This window comes from Xyrauchen texanus, chromosome 19 (assembly GCF_025860055.1).
Source record: "Xyrauchen texanus isolate HMW12.3.18 chromosome 19, RBS_HiC_50CHRs, whole genome shotgun sequence".
NCBI lineage: Eukaryota > Metazoa > Chordata > Actinopteri > Cypriniformes > Catostomidae > Xyrauchen > Xyrauchen texanus.
The window spans coordinates 32,642,650-32,661,210 of NC_068294.1; the positions used below are offsets into that span (position 1 = coordinate 32,642,650).

The 18,561-nt window shown below is 37.1% G+C and overlaps 1 protein-coding gene across 1 annotated transcript; it reads right to left on the minus strand.

The window, feature by feature from the left end:
* Positions 1-1,160: 1,160 nt before the first annotated feature.
* LOC127660030 (coiled-coil domain-containing protein 69-like) lies at positions 1,161-18,448 on the minus strand. The gene is made up of 9 exons (XM_052150081.1): positions 18,277-18,448; positions 11,376-11,442; positions 10,765-10,940; positions 7,989-8,076; positions 5,188-5,261; positions 4,934-5,035; positions 4,709-4,828; positions 2,419-2,516; positions 1,161-2,066 (listed from the first exon to the last, which is right to left on the minus strand). Exons 1-9 carry the CDS (start codon positions 18,322-18,324, stop codon positions 1,895-1,897), a joined length of 945 nt encoding a protein of 314 aa, XP_052006041.1. The 5' UTR covers positions 18,325-18,448; the 3' UTR covers positions 1,161-1,894.
* Positions 18,449-18,561: the final 113 nt, after the last annotated feature.

Here is an 18,561-nt window from a genome sequence, read left to right on the forward strand (position 1 = left end):
TTTATTTTTTTAAGAAAAAGGAGGGACGAGTCAAACTCATTTTTTGTGGTAATCAACATTATGCCATAAATGCTGTCAATTGATCTGAACCTGTATTTAACACGGATTATTCCTTTAATCGCTGCCCTACACCCCAGCATTGCATCTGGACAGCAAACTCAATAGGCCAATTATAACACTCAATACATATATTATTTAGATACAAACAAAGCGATAAGAGATTGCTTAGCAGTGTTGCTCTTGTGTGCCATGATTGGCATTACCAAAGTTGTTTTATTGACTCCATCACGGAGACCGGACAGAAAGTCCGATGTTGTTTTCAGATGTGCATCATCTTCGGTTGGAATGAACACTCAAGAGTGAGTCTCCCAGGTGGCTGTTAAATGCTCTGGGAACCTCCTGACATCACCACAGGAGGCTGACTTGTGCTTGTCTTCTGGCCAAGCAGGTATTGTCCAAACATGTCGAACAGTCAGGGAAGCAGTGATCCCAACATCCGCTCAAGAGCCAGACTATTAACGGGGAAGTGCTTGTGTAGTCTAATACGGGGCACCACGGAGCAAACGTCTCAATCTGTCAATCAGCCGGGCAACATCAGAAACAAACTCACCAGTCAGTGTCTCATTACACGCAACAGTGAAAGTGGTGTGGTGAGTGACCTTACACACGTCGCAAAAAGGGTAAGTTGCTGACCAAAAAAAAGAAAGACGCATTTTTAACTGCATTCTGTCAATCAGACGAAAAATAACTCGTTCTGAACAGTTAACTATTCAGACGTCACAAATGCCTACGAAGTACATAAAGAAACCCGTGACATTAAAAACAAAGATATTAACCAAACATTTGAAAGACAAATTGCTTGACAGAAGAATTACGTAGCGGTTAAACATCCTGCCGTTCTTGCAGGCCATGATCGAAAATGCAGGCCATGTTTTTACGTTGAGTAATTGCGCCCCCTAGGGTCAAAGTCTGTATATTGACATTACAAATTGGACGTTTTAAGAGGTCAGTCATTCTGGAACAACTAGATTGTAATGTCCAGGATAAAAGTGCTCTGTAGAAATCAGATGCAATCTCTCATAATCACTACTTTTATCTCATATTTATCTGTGCTGGATTTTACTAAAACAATTATTTTAAACATTTAGTTCCAGAAGAACTGCACTGAAGTTACAAATCCAGTCCCTCAGATGCAGCTTTTATTGCTTGATTTTCCAGGAAACAATTTACAACAAAGGCATTTATGTATTTGTCAGAACTTTTAGAATGTCTCACAATGGTAAAAAATGTAATAAAAAAATAAGGGCACACAGGCAACAAAGCTCATTTCATCTGCATCTGAAATGCTTTTAGCAGCGAGCAGGCCATATGTTGTGAACACAAATTCTGGTTTGACCATTATTATAAATGTAAAAGTACATAAGACCTCTGTTCTCTATGCCAGAAATACATGTATATTGGTTGTGTGAGCCAACATTTCTATTTAAGCCAAAATTATTAGAAAATGACCCAAGTAACTGACCTATTACTGAAGACTTGCACGATTGAGAGAGAGAGAAAAAAAATACTGTGCAAGGTGTAGGAAGAAAGTGTATTGGTACTCAAAGTTGTCGAGGGTCATTATCTCTCAAACAAATAAAAACACTGATATAAAAGTGCAAGTGCATATTAAAAGATCCCAAAGCTTCAAATTAAATAAACAAGTGCTTCTGGCTCAAATTATGTCTTTGGCTCTAATATCTCTTAGCTATTCCAAAAATGGAATCAAACATTACTGATATAAAATAAAAAATATACAAACATTTGTTTTGCCAGTTGAAATGATAAATGCTGTAAGTCAGTTTCAATACCGCATGATCACAGGAGGAAACGGAGGTCATGGTTAATTATGTGGTCAGCTTGGCAACACCTCTGCAGGTACAATGGATGTAAGGTGAAATGAAGAAGAGTCTCTGCGGTGTAGGAGTTTAAAGAGTAGCTCTTCTTTCTCCTGGCTGAGCTTCTGGTTCTTCAGAGACTGTTTCTCTAGCACCTCCTGCAGCTCATTCTGCTCCTTGGAGAGTTGTCTTTAAAAAAAGAAAAGTATAAGAGAAAACAATACAATTCTTTGTCATCAGATATAAATATTAAAACAAATCTCTTACTCATAATTGGTTAATCTTGTAAATGACAATGCAAATGTAATCATAATACTCCAGATGGCACTATACACAAATAGTTGAGTTAACAAATGTTCAATCTCATACTTGCGGTCAGTGCAAGAATAGAATTCACTGTGTGTAGCAAACATAAAAACAGACCATTTAATTCTAAGGCTCGGAGACAGGGGGGAAAATGGTCATGAAATAAATAATTCTTCTTTAAATAATTAGCCTTTATCAACAATTTTCAGAGTGAAAGCATTAAGGCTAGTCATACTGTATGAGGCTTTGATAGTTGTCTATCCGGACCCTGAAGTCCTCATTCTGCTGTAAAACATGCAGGAGCTGATCCTCCAGTGAGAGATTCTTCTCAACCTGACAATCAGGACGGAACAATAAACAGAACATTATACAAACTGCTGAGAACATCTTTAAATAATCAGTACATCAAAGCTTCCAGCCTCAGCTGGTCACTAGTGCATTAAAAAAAAAAAAAAAGTTAATTTGCAACATGCAAATAAACAACATGAATAAACAAACAAAATGCACCCGTTCCCAATTTTGTAAACACTTTCTCTGACAGTAAACTCAAGCTGACATGTCCTGCAGAGTGTTATGCAGTACTCCAAAACTACTTTAAACAGTAGTTTGCTTTTATAATTAGTATGCATGTAAATTTATGACCATACTAATGGAGACTGTTTTTTACAAAAAGAAAAAGAAAAAAGAATTTATGAAAGAAAAATGTTTATTAACAGTTTTCCACCCTTTTTGACCAATGCTATTCCCACACTTTCCATGAATTGTCCAAGTGATTGTGATTACTGTATATGGAATTGTAAAAATCTATTTAATTTAGACTGATTTGCTAATGAATTATTCAAACAAATTGTGAACCATTTTGACCTATATACATTGACGAGAATCGACTCAAAAGAACGATTCACTCACAAATTGGACATCATAATGGCTTGCGAGCCAGTTTTACTCTAGTCTACACAACAGCAAAATCTAGCCAAGGTATTTTTTAAAGCATAGTAGAATCTAAAAATGAGACTTTTGCCAGTTTTCCATGACTGTGGGAGGAATCCTGTATTCAAAATTGGTAGTTGATATATTTTAGGGAAACTGACATGTCCATCTAAAACCATTCTGAATAGCATTTTAAAATTATTTTATAAATATTATACTTACACTTTTCATGACCATATTAACTGAGAAGATATTTGTGCTCTTAACTCATTTGAGTAGACAAAAAGGTGACGAACATTTTAAAACAAAAAATGGTGAAAGAGAAATGTGACCAGTTTAACATCTAAAATATACAGTTTAGCCTATACGTTCATTTTAACATTAAATCTTTGTTATCAGCCAATCGTGTGGCAGTGGTCCAATAGGAAAAAATCATGCAGATTTGGGTGAGGAGCTTCAGTTAATGTTTACATCAACCATTAGAATGGGGAAAAAAATTTGATCTCAGTAATTTAGACCGTGGCATGTTTGTTTGTGCCAGACGGGCTGGTTTGATTATTTCTGTAACTGCTGATCTCCTGGGATTTTCTCACAACAGTCTCAAGTTAGAATGGAGCCAAAAACAAAAAAAACATCCAATGAGCGGCAGTTCTGCAGACGAAAACGCCTTGAGGTCAACGGAGAATGGCCAGACTGGTTCAAGCTGACAGAAAGGCTACAGTAACTCAGATATCCCCTCTGTATAATTGTAGTGAGCAGAACAGCATCTCAGAATGCACAACACATCGAACCTTGAGGCGAATACGCAACAAAAGCAGAAGAACATATCGGGCTGCAGTGGGTATAGGCTCACCAAAACTAGACTGTTGGAGACTGGAAAAACATGGCCTGGTCTGATGAATCTCGATTTCTGTTGAGGCACACAGATGGTTGGGTCAGAATTTGGTGCCAACAGCATGAATCCACGGACCCAACCTGCCTTGTGACAATAGTCACATATTGTGGGCAATGTTTTCTAGGCACACTTTGGGCCCATTAATACCAATCAATCATCACTTGAATACCACAGCCTTTTTGAGTATTGCTGCTGACCATGTGAATCCCTCCATGGCCACAATTTACCCATCTTCTAATGGCTACTTCCAGCATGATAATGCACTGTGTCACAAAGCAATATTTATCTCAAACTGATTTCATGAACATGAAAATTAGTTCACTGTTCTTCAGTGGCCATCCCAGTCACCGGATCTGAATCCATTAGAACACCTTTGGGATGTGGTTTCACAGCATGAATGTGCAGCTGACAAATCTTCAGAAATTGCATGATGCAATCATGTCAACATGAACCAGAATCTCAAAGGAATGTTTCCAACATCTTGTGGAATCCATGATATGAAGAATTGAGGCTGTTTAGAGAGCAAAGGGAGGCACTACCCTTTATTAGTATAGTGTTCCTAATAAAGTGCTCAGTGAGTGTAAATCTAAGATTCCTTTTTTCCATCCTTCAACTGACAAGTGAAAAGCTTTCTTTTTAAGCAAAATAAAGACTTACGGTATCTAAAGTGTTAAGAACTTGTGAGGAGAGTAGTGTGTACCAGTGTTTCCATGAGCAGCAGTTTATTCCCCTGCTTCTGTAAATGTTCACGCTTCATTTCAATGACAAATAACAGGCTCTCCTGCTCCTGCTCCCAGAATGCACCAGGGCTGCCATGAGTCTGAGACAGGAAGAATGAATGAAGGAAATGAGTAAACAGTGTACTGGAATCACAGCTATCTGAAGTGTGCTTTGATAATACATCTCCATTGTGATAACAACAAACCTCAATATTTCTCTGCAGGTCTCTCCTGAGCGTAGACTCCTCAGCTCGGTGTTTTAACTCATTGAACAGCTTCAGCTCTGATGTCAGCCCTTCAATCTGGTCCTGAGTTCACAGAAAGTTCAGACCAATCACTTCAAAGACAATTCTGGTATAACTGCCTTGACTTGGTAAGCACAGTATATTAGATCAGTTCTCAATACAATTTAATAAGGCAGCAAGGAACTGTGGGGGTTCCAAATAGACACATGCTTTACCTTCAAAGCATTCTCAGTTGCTGTGTGCATTTCATTTAAAACGTTCTTCTCTTCATTGTGTAATCGTTGTAGCTCTGCAGAGTAAACAATTCGTTAGGGCTGTCACGATTATAAAATTTGTCTGGCAATTAATTGCCAAACAAATAATGTGATTATAACGATTAATTGTCAGTTTTAGGGCTTTCACGATTATGAAAATTAATTGTCATACAAATTAAAATACTTTTGCCTTAGGTGTTTGTGTTTTTCATAAACCTTACGTCATTTATTCATATTATACTTTTACATAATTTCCTTTAAGGCTTTAAAAACGTACGAATATTTTATGTATTATAAAAAAACGCTTTATGAAATAATATAAAAAAATATCGACATATGGCTCTCTTTTTAGTCAACTTTAGTCTTAGGCCATTTTGCATTTACACTGTTGTTGTTGGAACCTAGCGAACCTGAATAGACATTATATTATTGTGATAGGGCGGAGGGTGGGGCCGGGTCATGATTATACACACCCAGTCCCTTATCAGGCTAATTAAGCCTCTGAGACGGATAAAGGCCGACTGCGGAAGGTGGTGTACCTTCCGCAGTCAGCCTTTATCCCTCTCGGAGGCTTAATTATCCTGATAAGGGACCAGCAATTATATTATAGTATGCAATAGGAAAATATTTATGTCCAAAATTCTACAAATCTTTGCTCTCCGATTTAACCCAAGAGCCCTTATTTCACATGAAAAAGACCTTTGAGATTCTGTGTTTCTTCATTCTATAATCTCATTATAAATAGAGAAAGAGGGCTTGACACAGGGCTCCTCTGTGTCTGAGTAAACCCACAGCGAAAAATAACATTTGCCATTACAAAAGCTTTAAATTAAAAGGAATATTCTGTGTTCAATATGTTTTAAGCTCAACCAACAGCATTTATGGCATAATATTGATTATCATAAAAAATTATTTTGACTTGTTGCTACTTTTCTTTAAAAATAGCAAAAATCTGGGTTCCAGTGAGGCACTTGTGAAGGAAGTGAATGCGGCCAATTTGTAGACGTTAAAATACATAAAATAAAATAGACGTTTCAAAAGTATAGCCACAAGACGCAAGCAATATACGTTAACATGATTTTAGTGTGACCAAAATCGCTCGCAAACCTTTCTGTGAAAAGTTATTACAATTTTAAACTTTGTTGTCATGACAATATCAACAAAACCTAAAGCTTTAAACAACTTTACAGCTCAAATAATACATGCATTTTAACAGAAGAATTAATGTGTGCTTTTGTAAAATTATAAGCTTCACATTTCTGCCTTAAACACTCACATTCACTTCTATTGTAAGCTCCTCAATGTAACTGTAATTTTTGAAAAAAACTTTAAAGGAGGGACGAGTCAAAATAATTTTTGTGGTAATGAACATTTTGCCACAAATGCTGTCGATTGAATTTATCTTGTATTTAACCCGGTATATTAAAAGTGAATCAGGTGCGCTTTGCGTTCACTAAAATCCTCCTTTATATTTTCACTGGAATATGGCACGAACCTCTGCAGCTTTTCAAGTCTGTTTCGGAAGTGGTTAATCTTTCTGAGCTCTTCAGGATCTGCACTCAGTGCAGTACGTGGTGTGGCTCAGTGAGTTCAATTGAATGAGACACTCAAATGCGCCATTCATTCTCCTTTTGGAAAGTAAAATGCGATTGGAATTTAGAGTGCACAACAATCGAAGTAATCTCTAATAGCCGTGGTTAGATCAAATATCCGAGATCAGGTTTATTTAATAATCACGACAGAAATTACTAAACAAAAAATTCTAGGATATGCAGGGCGTTCCAAAAGTCTTGGACTGCCATCGCAAATCTGGGACTTCTGTTGATGTGTTTAACGTTTTCGGAAATGTAATAACATAAAATGGAGACATTTTTAAAGCTGATGTATGTAACTTTTTCAGTGTTAAAATACTTTTCCTATCCCAGCTTAAAATGCTGAGAAAACCAAGTAAACCATTCATAGATTAATTTCCTCGAAAATGAAGAAATCTGTAAAGCTAAAGTATGTAATCAATTCAGTGTTAATATACTTTCTCCCATCCCAGCTTAATATGCAGAGACAACTATAAGTAAGCAATGCATGATTAATTTTCTCAAAAATAGCAAACAATGTGTCTCTATGGCACTATAAAAATTCCTGTGTTTGTTTTGAGTGACCCGATTAATGTTAATTAAACCAATGATGTGAGTTGGGGTGGATCTGAACAACAGTAGATGAGGGACGTGTTCGGAAAGCTGTTTTGAAAACACTGTTTATTTTTGCAATTCTATTTGATGGTGCTAATTTCTCACAAATTGCATACTTTAGCTTTAAGAATCTGCACTACTTCTAGGTCACTAATCAAATGAAAACAAATTTGTGCTAGTGACCATGTTAACTTCTTTGTACTAAAGGGCAGATTTAATTACTTCCATTGAAGCACACAAGATGCTCTGTGAAACATTCTCAAATCATGATGGGATAAATATGGATCATAAGGTTTTGCACTTGAGAAGTTCATGTCATTAAAACGAACAGGGGACAAAATACCACCTTATCAGCCAAATCGCAGATAACAAAATTGATAATGAAAAATTGTTAAATTAGAAAGCTAGTGGTCTCAGACTTTTGAACCCCACAACTTATAAATAGGTTTTACATTTACGCTCTTGGCAGATCCCTTCTCGTCAAAGAGACTCAGACACAAATACATACACATACAAAAAAGGTAACTGTATGGCAGCTGTTGTTAGTCTGTATTAGATGGCCCCCCATGCTCTGACCTTCTGTTGCTCTCTGATGCTGTTCTAATGTGCTCCTCATCTGATTTTCATGAATATCATTTAGATCAGCCATTATCTCAGTCTTTACCTGTTAACACATAAGAAAAGATAATGTACTGCAGAGCATGTAAATATAACAGTGATTGAGTGCCTTTTGACCTGAACTAATAAAAGTCAAATTTTGTCGAAACTATATATTACATAGGTCGATATATGATATAAAAAATCCTAGCACAAGTACTGAACAAACACAAAAATTGTAATTTTTTTTTAATGTTAACAAGTTCTGTTCCACAGTATATTTAAACACAAAAACCAGCCCTCTTCACAGGGTAATGAATAACATCCCTCCCTGCAAACAGATTTAGCTTTGTTAGTCAGAGGTTAACACAAGGACAGATGTATCAAAGCACTGATTCCAAAGCCCTGTTCAGACATCAAAACAAATATGCACAGAATTTGCCACGTTGCTGGTATGGCTTGTTTATTACCGTGGACAACTCTATAATACATAACCTGCTGACATAATCTGGGAAGAAGACTAGTCTTTCTTGATTGGCTTTTAACTTGAAACTACATGAACTTAAGATATGTGTTCCATTCACAAGAAAGAAAAGATAAAGAGCATGATAAAGTATTCAGATGAGGCTTTTTAAATGGAAAAAACTCAGAGGGGAAGACTATCAGTGAAAAAAAAATTATATTATGACTTCATAAAACTTGGAATATGGTACACGAGTCGTATGGAACACTTCTTTGAAACGTAAATTTAGTTTAGTAAGTTCTCATTACTTATATTACAAGGAAAAGAGAGGCCACAATATTCTTTAAAAATGCAACTTTTGTGTTCCACTGAGGAAATAGTCATGCGGTTTCGGGATGAAATTTGGGATGCACCGATATGAAACTTTTTGGCCAATACAGATTTTGACATAACTATAGATCGATACCAATATTTTGCCACTTACCTTATTTTGTCATCAAATAACAGTTTTTAAAATGTACAAAGAAGTATAAAAAGCTTTGTAAAACAGTCAATGGAAAGGAGGAGGTGAGAACCGGCTTGACGATATAAATTACATTTTAATTATAAACTGACAAAAGACACAAACATGGACATGTCCGTAAACAATCTCTCTCTCCTGCACAATCCTCCACAGTCAGCCTTTATCCCTCTCGGAGGCTTGATTAGCCTGATAAGGGAATCACGTCCCGGCCCCAACCTCCGCCCTGCCACAAGCTTTTTATCATTTAAAAAATAATTTCCATTGAACATGGATTGGATCAGTTAAACACAGGACAGGGCAAAATTTTAAAGAGCCACAATGAAAGATAAACAGAAGATCATATATATATATATATACAGTATATATATAAAATGACTAAATATCAAAGCATAATGATTGATGTTAAACAATAGTATTCTGTTCTTCTAAAAGATTTTTGCAGTCACATATACACTCACCTAAAGGATTATTAGGAACACCTGTTCAATTTCTCATTAATGCAATTATCTAATCAACCAATCACATGGCAGTTGCTTCAATGCATTTAGGGGTGTGGTCCTGGTCAAGACAATCTCCTGAACTCCAAACTGAATGTCAGAATGTGAAAGAAAGGTGATTTAAGCAATTTTGAGCGTGGCATGGTTGTTGGTGCCAGACGGGCCGGTCTGAGTATTTCACAATCTGCTCAGTTACTGGGATTTTCACGCACAACCATTTCTAGGGTTTACAAAGAATGGTTTGAAAAGGGAAAAACATCCAGTATGCGGCAGTCCTGTGGGCGAAAATGCCTTGTTGATGCTAGAGGTCAGAGGAGAATGGGCCGACTGATTCAAGCTGATAGAAGAGCAACTTTGCCTGAAATAAACACTTGTTACAACCGAGGTATGCAGCAAAGCATTTGTGAAGCCACAACACGCACAACCTTGAGGCGGATGGGCTACAACAGCAGAAGACCCCACCGGGTACCACTCATCTCCACTACAAATAGGAAAAAGAGGCTACAATTTGCAAGAGCTCACCAAAATTGGACAGTTGAAGACTGGAAAAATGTTGCCTGGTCTGATGAGTCTCGATTTCTGTTGAGACATTCAGATGGTAGAGTCAGAATTTGGCGTAAACAGAATGAGAACATGGATCCATCATGCCTTGTTACCACTGTGCAGGCTGGTGGTGGTGGTGAAATGGTGTGGGGGATGTTTTCTTGGCACACTTTAGGCCCCTTAATGCCAATTGGGCATCGTTTAAATGCCACGGCCTACCTGAGCATTGTTTCTGACCATGTCCATCCCTTTATGGCCACCATGTACCCATCCTCTGATGGCTACTTCCAGCAGGATAATGCACCATGTCACAAAGCTTGAATCATTTCAAATTGGTTTCTTGAACATGACAATGAGTTCACTGTACTAAAATGGCCCCCACAGTCACCAGATCTCAACCCAATAGAGCATCTTAGGGATGTGGTGGAATGGGAGCTTCGTGCCCTGGATGTGCATCCCACAAATCTCCATCAACTGCAAGATGCTATCCTATCAATATGGGCCAACATTTCTAAAGGATGCTTTCAGCACCTTGTTGAATCAATGGCACGTAGAATTAAGGCAGTTCTGAAGGCGAAAGGGGGTCAAACACAGTATTAGTATGGTGTTCCTAATAATCCTTTAGGTGAGTGTATATCGGTGCATCCCTAGAGGAAATGTGTGAATTCTGTAAATATAGAGTTTTCATTTTTGAGTGAACTATTGCTTTAAACTAAAGGGGTTCTCTACCTTGTCTGTAATGCTATAGACCAATGTGCAAATGTCTCCAGGATGGTCATTGAGGAGCTTGTCTCTCTCATGGTCTCCTGAAGCCCTCAAAACTGCATTTAGTATCTTTAGCTGCCGATCATAAGTCTCCAATCGATTCTCCAAGCTAGAGTTCTGCTTGTCAGATGAGAGTATACCTAGCAGAGAACAATTAAACAATACATTGTTTGCTCTAGGGTACATCTGAAACAATATCTCATGAACGCAAGCCAGGATCGCTCAGGGCCAGGAACAAAAGAGCTTGAACAGGTCCATGCAACCCAACATTACCACAACCAAACCCTGCGCTAACATCAACATGCTTCACAATGAATTCATGCAACATTCAAAAAACTTACATACACAAGTACACATTAATACATAATAACTATAGCTTATGCATTTGGATCTACAAGTTCTAAACAAGCATTTGAGGCTTCAACTGGGACATTATGAAATACTCTGCTCACATTTGATCATGATATGCTGCTAGATAGGTAGAATGGTTTATAAAATATTTTGATTGCGAAGAACCCTGTGTTCAGAATATTACCAAATGCATTTGAATAATATGATTCAGAGAATCCACTTACCATTACCATCTTTAAGGCTGATGACCTCCTTAATTTGCTTATCACCTTCTTTTACATTGTTTTTCTTCTGAATGAAGAGAAATAAATGATTAATTTATTGCACTGAAACCAAAGCTAGCAGACACAGGGACAATAATTCAAAAACTAGAAGACAAACTCATGGTCTACACATGCAACACATTACATTTAACAGAGGTGTCATATACATTTATATTTGTTACATTCCAAACCAGTCTTACTTAACCAGTGAGAAATGAACTCAAGATTGCACAACTGTGACATCATCTATAAATCATTCGCCGTAACACGGCACCCTTTAAAAACTTGACACATTTTTCCTCAGTAGGTAACTTTAAGCAAGTTAAATGTCAAGATATTTCTCAAATCAACAGCATTTGTGGCATAATGTTGATTATTACAAAAACAAATCTGGGTTCCAGTGGGGCACTTACATTGGATTAGAGTTGGGGTACTCGAGTTTGGACTCGGACTTCATGTTACGAGATTAATTTAATTGGTTATGAAGTTGTTATTTTAAATGTTTATTTAATTTTTATTGTAAACCCCGGGGTAACTTATGCACATCATCTTTTTTTTGCCCATATCTCTGACACTTTTGAAGGACAATTCTGTTAAATTTATGACTCAAAAAGATTATTCATGTTTTTGCATTTAAAGAAGAGCTCAATTAAATTTTTGATTCAGATAGAAATCTCAGTATAGATGATTATTTCTTTAGATGGGGATAATTTTAAATAAAACTAAATTAACATTCGAAACAATATTCCCTGGTTGTAATGACTAACGCAGCTTTCACTTTCTTTAGTCTATGTTTGAGTGGAGGGGAAAAAGCAACAAATAATTTAAATGTAAGTCTGCACGATTATGACAAAAAGCATAATTGTTCATTATTTTGATTATTAAAATTTACATTGAATGATGTTTTGAATTTCTTTATACCATTGTTTGACACCACTGCATGCCATATTATTTATATACAAATAAAAAGCAAGCTGATAACATGCTTCCTGAAAAAAACTTTGTTTTTCTATAGCATTAAGCCACAGTCAACTACACATTGGTTTGGTTTCTTCTTTAAATAAAAAAATTCAAAAGCAAAAATATGCATGGTATATTAATGTTATCCAAAATAAAAACAATGGAAAAACTCATGTGGAAAGAAAAAATCCCCACAGAGTTTGCCTTATCAAATATTTTGGCCAAGAACACAAGCCATAAAAACACTTCAGGTTTTCAGGAATTAACAATACGAAGTTCCAATGGTTTGACACTTAAAATATTTTTACCAGGAAAACAAGTCAGTCCAAACTTTCAGGGTTTAGGGATGCACGCAAACAAGTCACAATGTTTCCTCCAGTGCTAAATACTCTTTCCAAGGGAGAACTCTTGGCAGGAATGCACAAATATTTTTGTGCCAACTTGTAGATTGTTGGGAATTGCTTTTTACGTTCCTTCCACCAGACCAAAGGATCCTCCTCACTATCAACAGCAGCAGAGAGAAATTAAGACTGTCGCTCAGCAGTTATGGCCATGTCTTGCAGAATGGAGTGAGAAGATGAAGATGCTGGTCTGTGTTCCTCATCCACTTTAAAGAAACTACCCAATGTATTTTGGTCTTCTTTAGTGCTGGTGCATTTTGGTCATCTGCTTCCTCACTCACAGTCAAAGATGGTTGAGGCTTTTAATAAACTAAAGGCAAAACTGTAGTTTCACTCATAAAAGATAATGTGATATATAGCGATGATACAACTTTTTCTCTTCCGATCCAATATCGGAAATCTCAGTATTGGCTGATACGGATCCCGATCCGATACCAGTGTTGTTTTTTGCATAATCAGTTTAGAATATATTTACAATATTGTGTGGAACTAATTGGGTGAGCTCTTTAATATGTAAAGAAACTCAAACCTCTAACTTCACATTATTTCAATATAAATGTATAGCTTATTAAGAAAAACTTTATTGTTAACTAGTATACTGGATAATGTAGCAGTAAAATTAACAGTAATTCCAGTATAAGCCTGTAGTAGATTGTATTTTTTTGCAAAAAAGATTTCAGCTTGTATCTGGACTTTAAAGGATTCAGATCTCTTTTTTGTTCAATTTAGTTGTAAGATATCAGCTCACTTTTCATTCAGTTATTTTTTGGAACCCATTCAACTTTAATATTATTATAATAAAAATATAGTATTGTAATAGAAATATATCTCAATCGAGCGCCTTTAACTTTTAAACTCTCATGCTTTTATTTTGACATTCTGAACTCTCCAGGAAGTCCTGTATGTATCTGTTTATAGGCAATTTCAGAGGAGTTTAATTCTCTTCAAATTCTGGTAAAAACGGACCTCCGGTGCCATTCTAAATGCATATTATAAGTGAACTGAACTTTTGAGCATCTACATCCAAGATTTTGTTCGTGAGTAGTGCTCAAATGAATGCTAAAAATAGCCGCAAGTGTGTAAACAGAGCAGCACATTCACTGACAAGCTGGAGCTGTGTGTGCATTTTATATATTTACTTATAAAACACAGCCTTTTGTGATTCACAGAGCTATTGCACATGTGGCTTTGATTAAAATGCAAGAGTCATATGAACTACTTTAATTGTGTTTTTATGGTTCTTTTATGTCATTTTTTTGAGCTTGACAGTAACGAACATGACTAACACACAGTATCGGATTTGGATTGGGCTCGTCGGACCGATACCAAATCAGTCTAGAAGCTTTAGTATCGGAGCCGATACCGATACAGGTATCGGATCGGTGCATCCCTAGTCATGTACTACTACAGGAATGCCCATTTAAATTAATACTGAAAATGGCCCAAACTAAATTATATTAGCCTACATGGCACACCCAACCTACAATTATAATTACCTACATGACTGTAGATATTGATGCCATTTCAGTTCTCAAACTAATCTTGACAGCTTCAACTCTGTCTTCATTGACATACTTAAGCTTGAATCTGGGATCAACAACAGAAGCCATGTCAAGTACCCCTTCTGTCATTGGATCATCCTACTTATTCAGGTAGTCCAGGATCTCCCTCTTGATGCATTTTGAGAGTTCTGTTTCTCCCTCCTTCTCTGCCAAGATTGTATTGTTGAACAAGTGAAGAACAGGCCTCACATATGATACATTTACATATTGCTCTCCTGAAAGAGCATCAGTGAATTCAGCAAGAGGAGAAAGGGAGTTGTTGTCTGCCTCAAGGTGTCTGACTTTTTTGTCCATGGACAGATCACAAGAAATGGCACTCTGTTGTTCCAGCACCCTGGCAATCATTGCTTGTTTTGATCCCCACCTTGTTGGACATTCCCTCTTGAGTTTGTGCTCAGGTAACATAAGCTCTTTCTGGGCCTCGGACAAGGCCCTCCTTCATCTCCAGCTACAGGAGAAGCACCCCACAACCTTTTTGCACATATTCAGTGCACGGTCAATTCGTCCATCTTTCAAAGCGTTTTCTAAAAACATTCACGAAGCTATATACTTTATTTACAATTAAACAGACAAAATTTCAAATTACAGTAACATTTATATTATAGTTGCAAAAACATGTTTATAGTGATAGTTTAATCATCAAATAACATCATTACAATACACAGGAGTTATACTGAAGTTGTTTCATGCTACTGTTCTATCACTAAATGCATTATCATTGCAATTTATGGGCTTACATAGCATTGCTGTCAAACAATAACACTATTATTGCCTATATCATGGTTTTTCAAATCCAGTCCTGCCCCCTCCCAGAACGTCTTAGACGTCTCACTATTTAACACTAAAAAGCTGAGTTGAATCAGGTGTTTTAATTAGTGAGTCATCTAAAAATTTGTTGGAGGGTGGTGTCCCCAGGACAGGAGTTGAAATACCCTGGACTGTTAGACAAGTACATAAGGGCATAATAATAGTATGTGTACATTTATTGGATAAAAATTATAATATTCTTAAGTAATAGCAGGCAACTCACCAATTGCTAGGTGCAGCCTGTGCCCAAAACACTGGAGTCTGGTCCATTTATTAATAGCAACAGAATTCACTATATTTCCTGCATTGTCTGTAGTGATGCAGACTTGTTGCTCCTCCTTTAAACCCCAGGCAGCAAGCATCTCTTTCAATCCATGAGCAATCGCAATCACATCCCCAGTGTGATCTTGTGGAAAATAGGACGTTTGCAAGCATCTGCTTTTCATTTGAAACTCGTCATCGATGTAATTAACTGTTAAGCTGATAAATGGTTCCATAGTTCTACTCTACCATAAATCAGTCGTGGTGGAATAGAACACTATTTTTTTGCAGATCTGCATGCCTTCCCGGTATTTTGAATAAAGTGAAGGTAGCGCAACTTGAGAAAAATGACTGTGGGAGGGGATGACATATCTCTTTTCCAGTGTGTTTATGAGCTTTATAAACCCTGCATTGTAAACTGTATTAATTGGCGCAGTGTCTTTTGCAATGAAATAGGTTATCGCTTCAGTTATCTCCATTTGCCTTTAGGAACATGCCAGGTACGGGGAAGCACTAAAAAATTATTCCGTGATGGGTTTCTGTGTAAAAGTTCTCGCGTGACTTGGTGCTTTTTTCCTTCATGCTAAGACACTCCTGGTATTGCACACTGTGGTTAAATTTTAGATGGTTGAATACATTTGTGGTGTTGCATGATGTTGCAGAAACAGTTGTTCGACATAACATACACAGTATAACGCGCTGCTTGACATCATCGCTAGTGAATCCAAAATAATTCCACACCATAGATGATGCTTTTCCTTTCGGTACTAATGCTAGATTCTAATCAACCCTTTGCAAGTTGTTGGATAATTCTTAATCAGCACACGTTCACGAAATGAACATGACATGATATGAAATGTAAAACATGCAGCAGTGGATTATCAGTCAATGAACCACTTACAGGCCCGTGATTCGCCTCTCACAACGTAACATTCTCTAAACAGAACGCAAGTTGACATTTGTAATCGCCACTTTTAACGATTACGTAATCGTGGCACTCGTGATTATAAAATCGATTAAATGTGAAGCCCTAGTTGAAGGACAGTTTTGTCTCCATAGACCTAAAGCATACTTTCATTCTGAAACCATTTTGAAGTCTGTTCAGCAGGATACTGATCTTAAATGTATATATGAAATGCAACAGGGGTGTTTTTGTTACATTTGGATTGACAAACTGTTTTTCTTAGTTGTGAAGTTTAAAATGAGCTTAAAATATTGATGTTAAATTTACGGTTACAATTTTAATTCAGATACATGAACGGTTTCATTTGGACTCGGCCTGTTATGGACTCGAACTTGAGTCCAACTTGGCCCCTTTTGGACTCGGACTCCATTATTTAAACACTCAGACTCGACGAAGGTGGACTCGAACCCAACACTAGTTAAAATACACATTATTTCAAATGAATAGTTTTAACAAGCGCTGAAAGTCAGGAACGAGAACACTTTCATAAATCCATACGGAGTAAAGAATGAGCCACTCCAGTGTGAATTTAAGATTTATCAAGCACCGCATTAGACACTCAGAGTGCAATATGTCTCTCCTCTGAGAGCAAAAACTACATCTTTTGTTTGCATTTCAGGTTAGAAGATCAGCAATTGATTATTATTTCAATTCAAGCCGACACCCTCAATCAAGAATTACAGAAGAACGTTCAACCAAGTCAAATCCTCCTTGTCAATGACTTGAGATGTCTTGCCATTTGTCATCAAAACAATGTTTTATGACATGCAAACAGTATAAAGTGACAGGAAGACATGTACTCTACCATGTCATTGTGGGACCCATAAATCAACCAAAGCTGCTTTTGGTTGTCGAATGTCACTCATGTGTAATATAATATAAACATGACAATCTAAGGATGAAAACATCTACAAATATTCTAATATTCATGGAAACGATATTGCAGGCTACAGAGTAGGGTTACTTAATAATGAATACAAAGCCAAGGCAGAAACTTCTTTCATCACATAATGCAGCTTAATCCACAAAATCACTTCATGTGCTGGCTCTCTATGGCCGAGAACCAAACGTTCTGAAACTTTAATCAACACTTGGTTTTATTACATTTCACCGTCATGTGGTAAAGCGCTTTTGATGCAACTCCAATAGAGCTGTAATTGTGAGTGTAAAGCTTTCTCTGTTTAGTCTTCAGAGACTTTTCACACTTCTCCAATTGTCCATGCCAAGTATACTAACACACAGCTATGATTAACAGGACCAAACGAATTCTGTCTGGTGTGGGCCTGTTTATGGGTCACATTAAAACATGCAGTGTGAAACTTGGGACCCTGTGTCCATCAAATTGAGTCTAAATCCTTCAACAATCTGGGCTTATGAAAGCTTGACCCTGCCTTTAGCAGAGCCAGATTTTATTGTAAATTTAAAGGGGCACAATGAATGTGTTGATTTCTCCCGCTCATTTAAACTTTTACATTTAAATGTAACGTTATGCTGACGTTCTAACGGCTCTTCTATTATACAAATGCGGAACGATTATAAACAGGGATATACATACAATTATAACACAACAGAAACGTAGGATACAACTTCCTTTCATTATCATAACGGATGCCAGAAGCACATTTATAATACAGCAGATATCATATGCTGAACCCTGATCTGTTTCTAATTAAAAACGTGTATCGTGAAAGTAACACAAGAGTTTTCACATCGACTAACGCATTAGGGAGGAAGTAACAAGTGATTTCAGAGAACAAAACAACAGTAGCTCCCATAATAAAGATACATTTGACACGTGGTGTATTTGCACTAAGACATTTCAAACGTCTCAAAAGCGGGTACAGGTCTCATTGTAACTTTGTATTATTTGTGAACATACTGAATAAGCTTTTCGAAGCATTACTTACCTTTTCCCGGGAGATCTGGCCACAAACCTTGCTGTTGTGACAACCCATGCTCCTCTGCCTTGCCTCTATATTCTAACCCCTGATTCGGTACTGTAGTAGTAGTAGTAGTAGCAGCAGCAGATCACCTAACTTTTTGGCTGCCTCCACCCGTTCAAATATTCAGCTCCCACGGATCTATTCGAATAGGCCAGGAGGAGAGGGGCGGGAACTTCAGCGTCAGGAGGCGTTTCAAAAACGCAGTCAACATTTACATGAACAATTTACGCGGAGTTCACGGAAACTTGG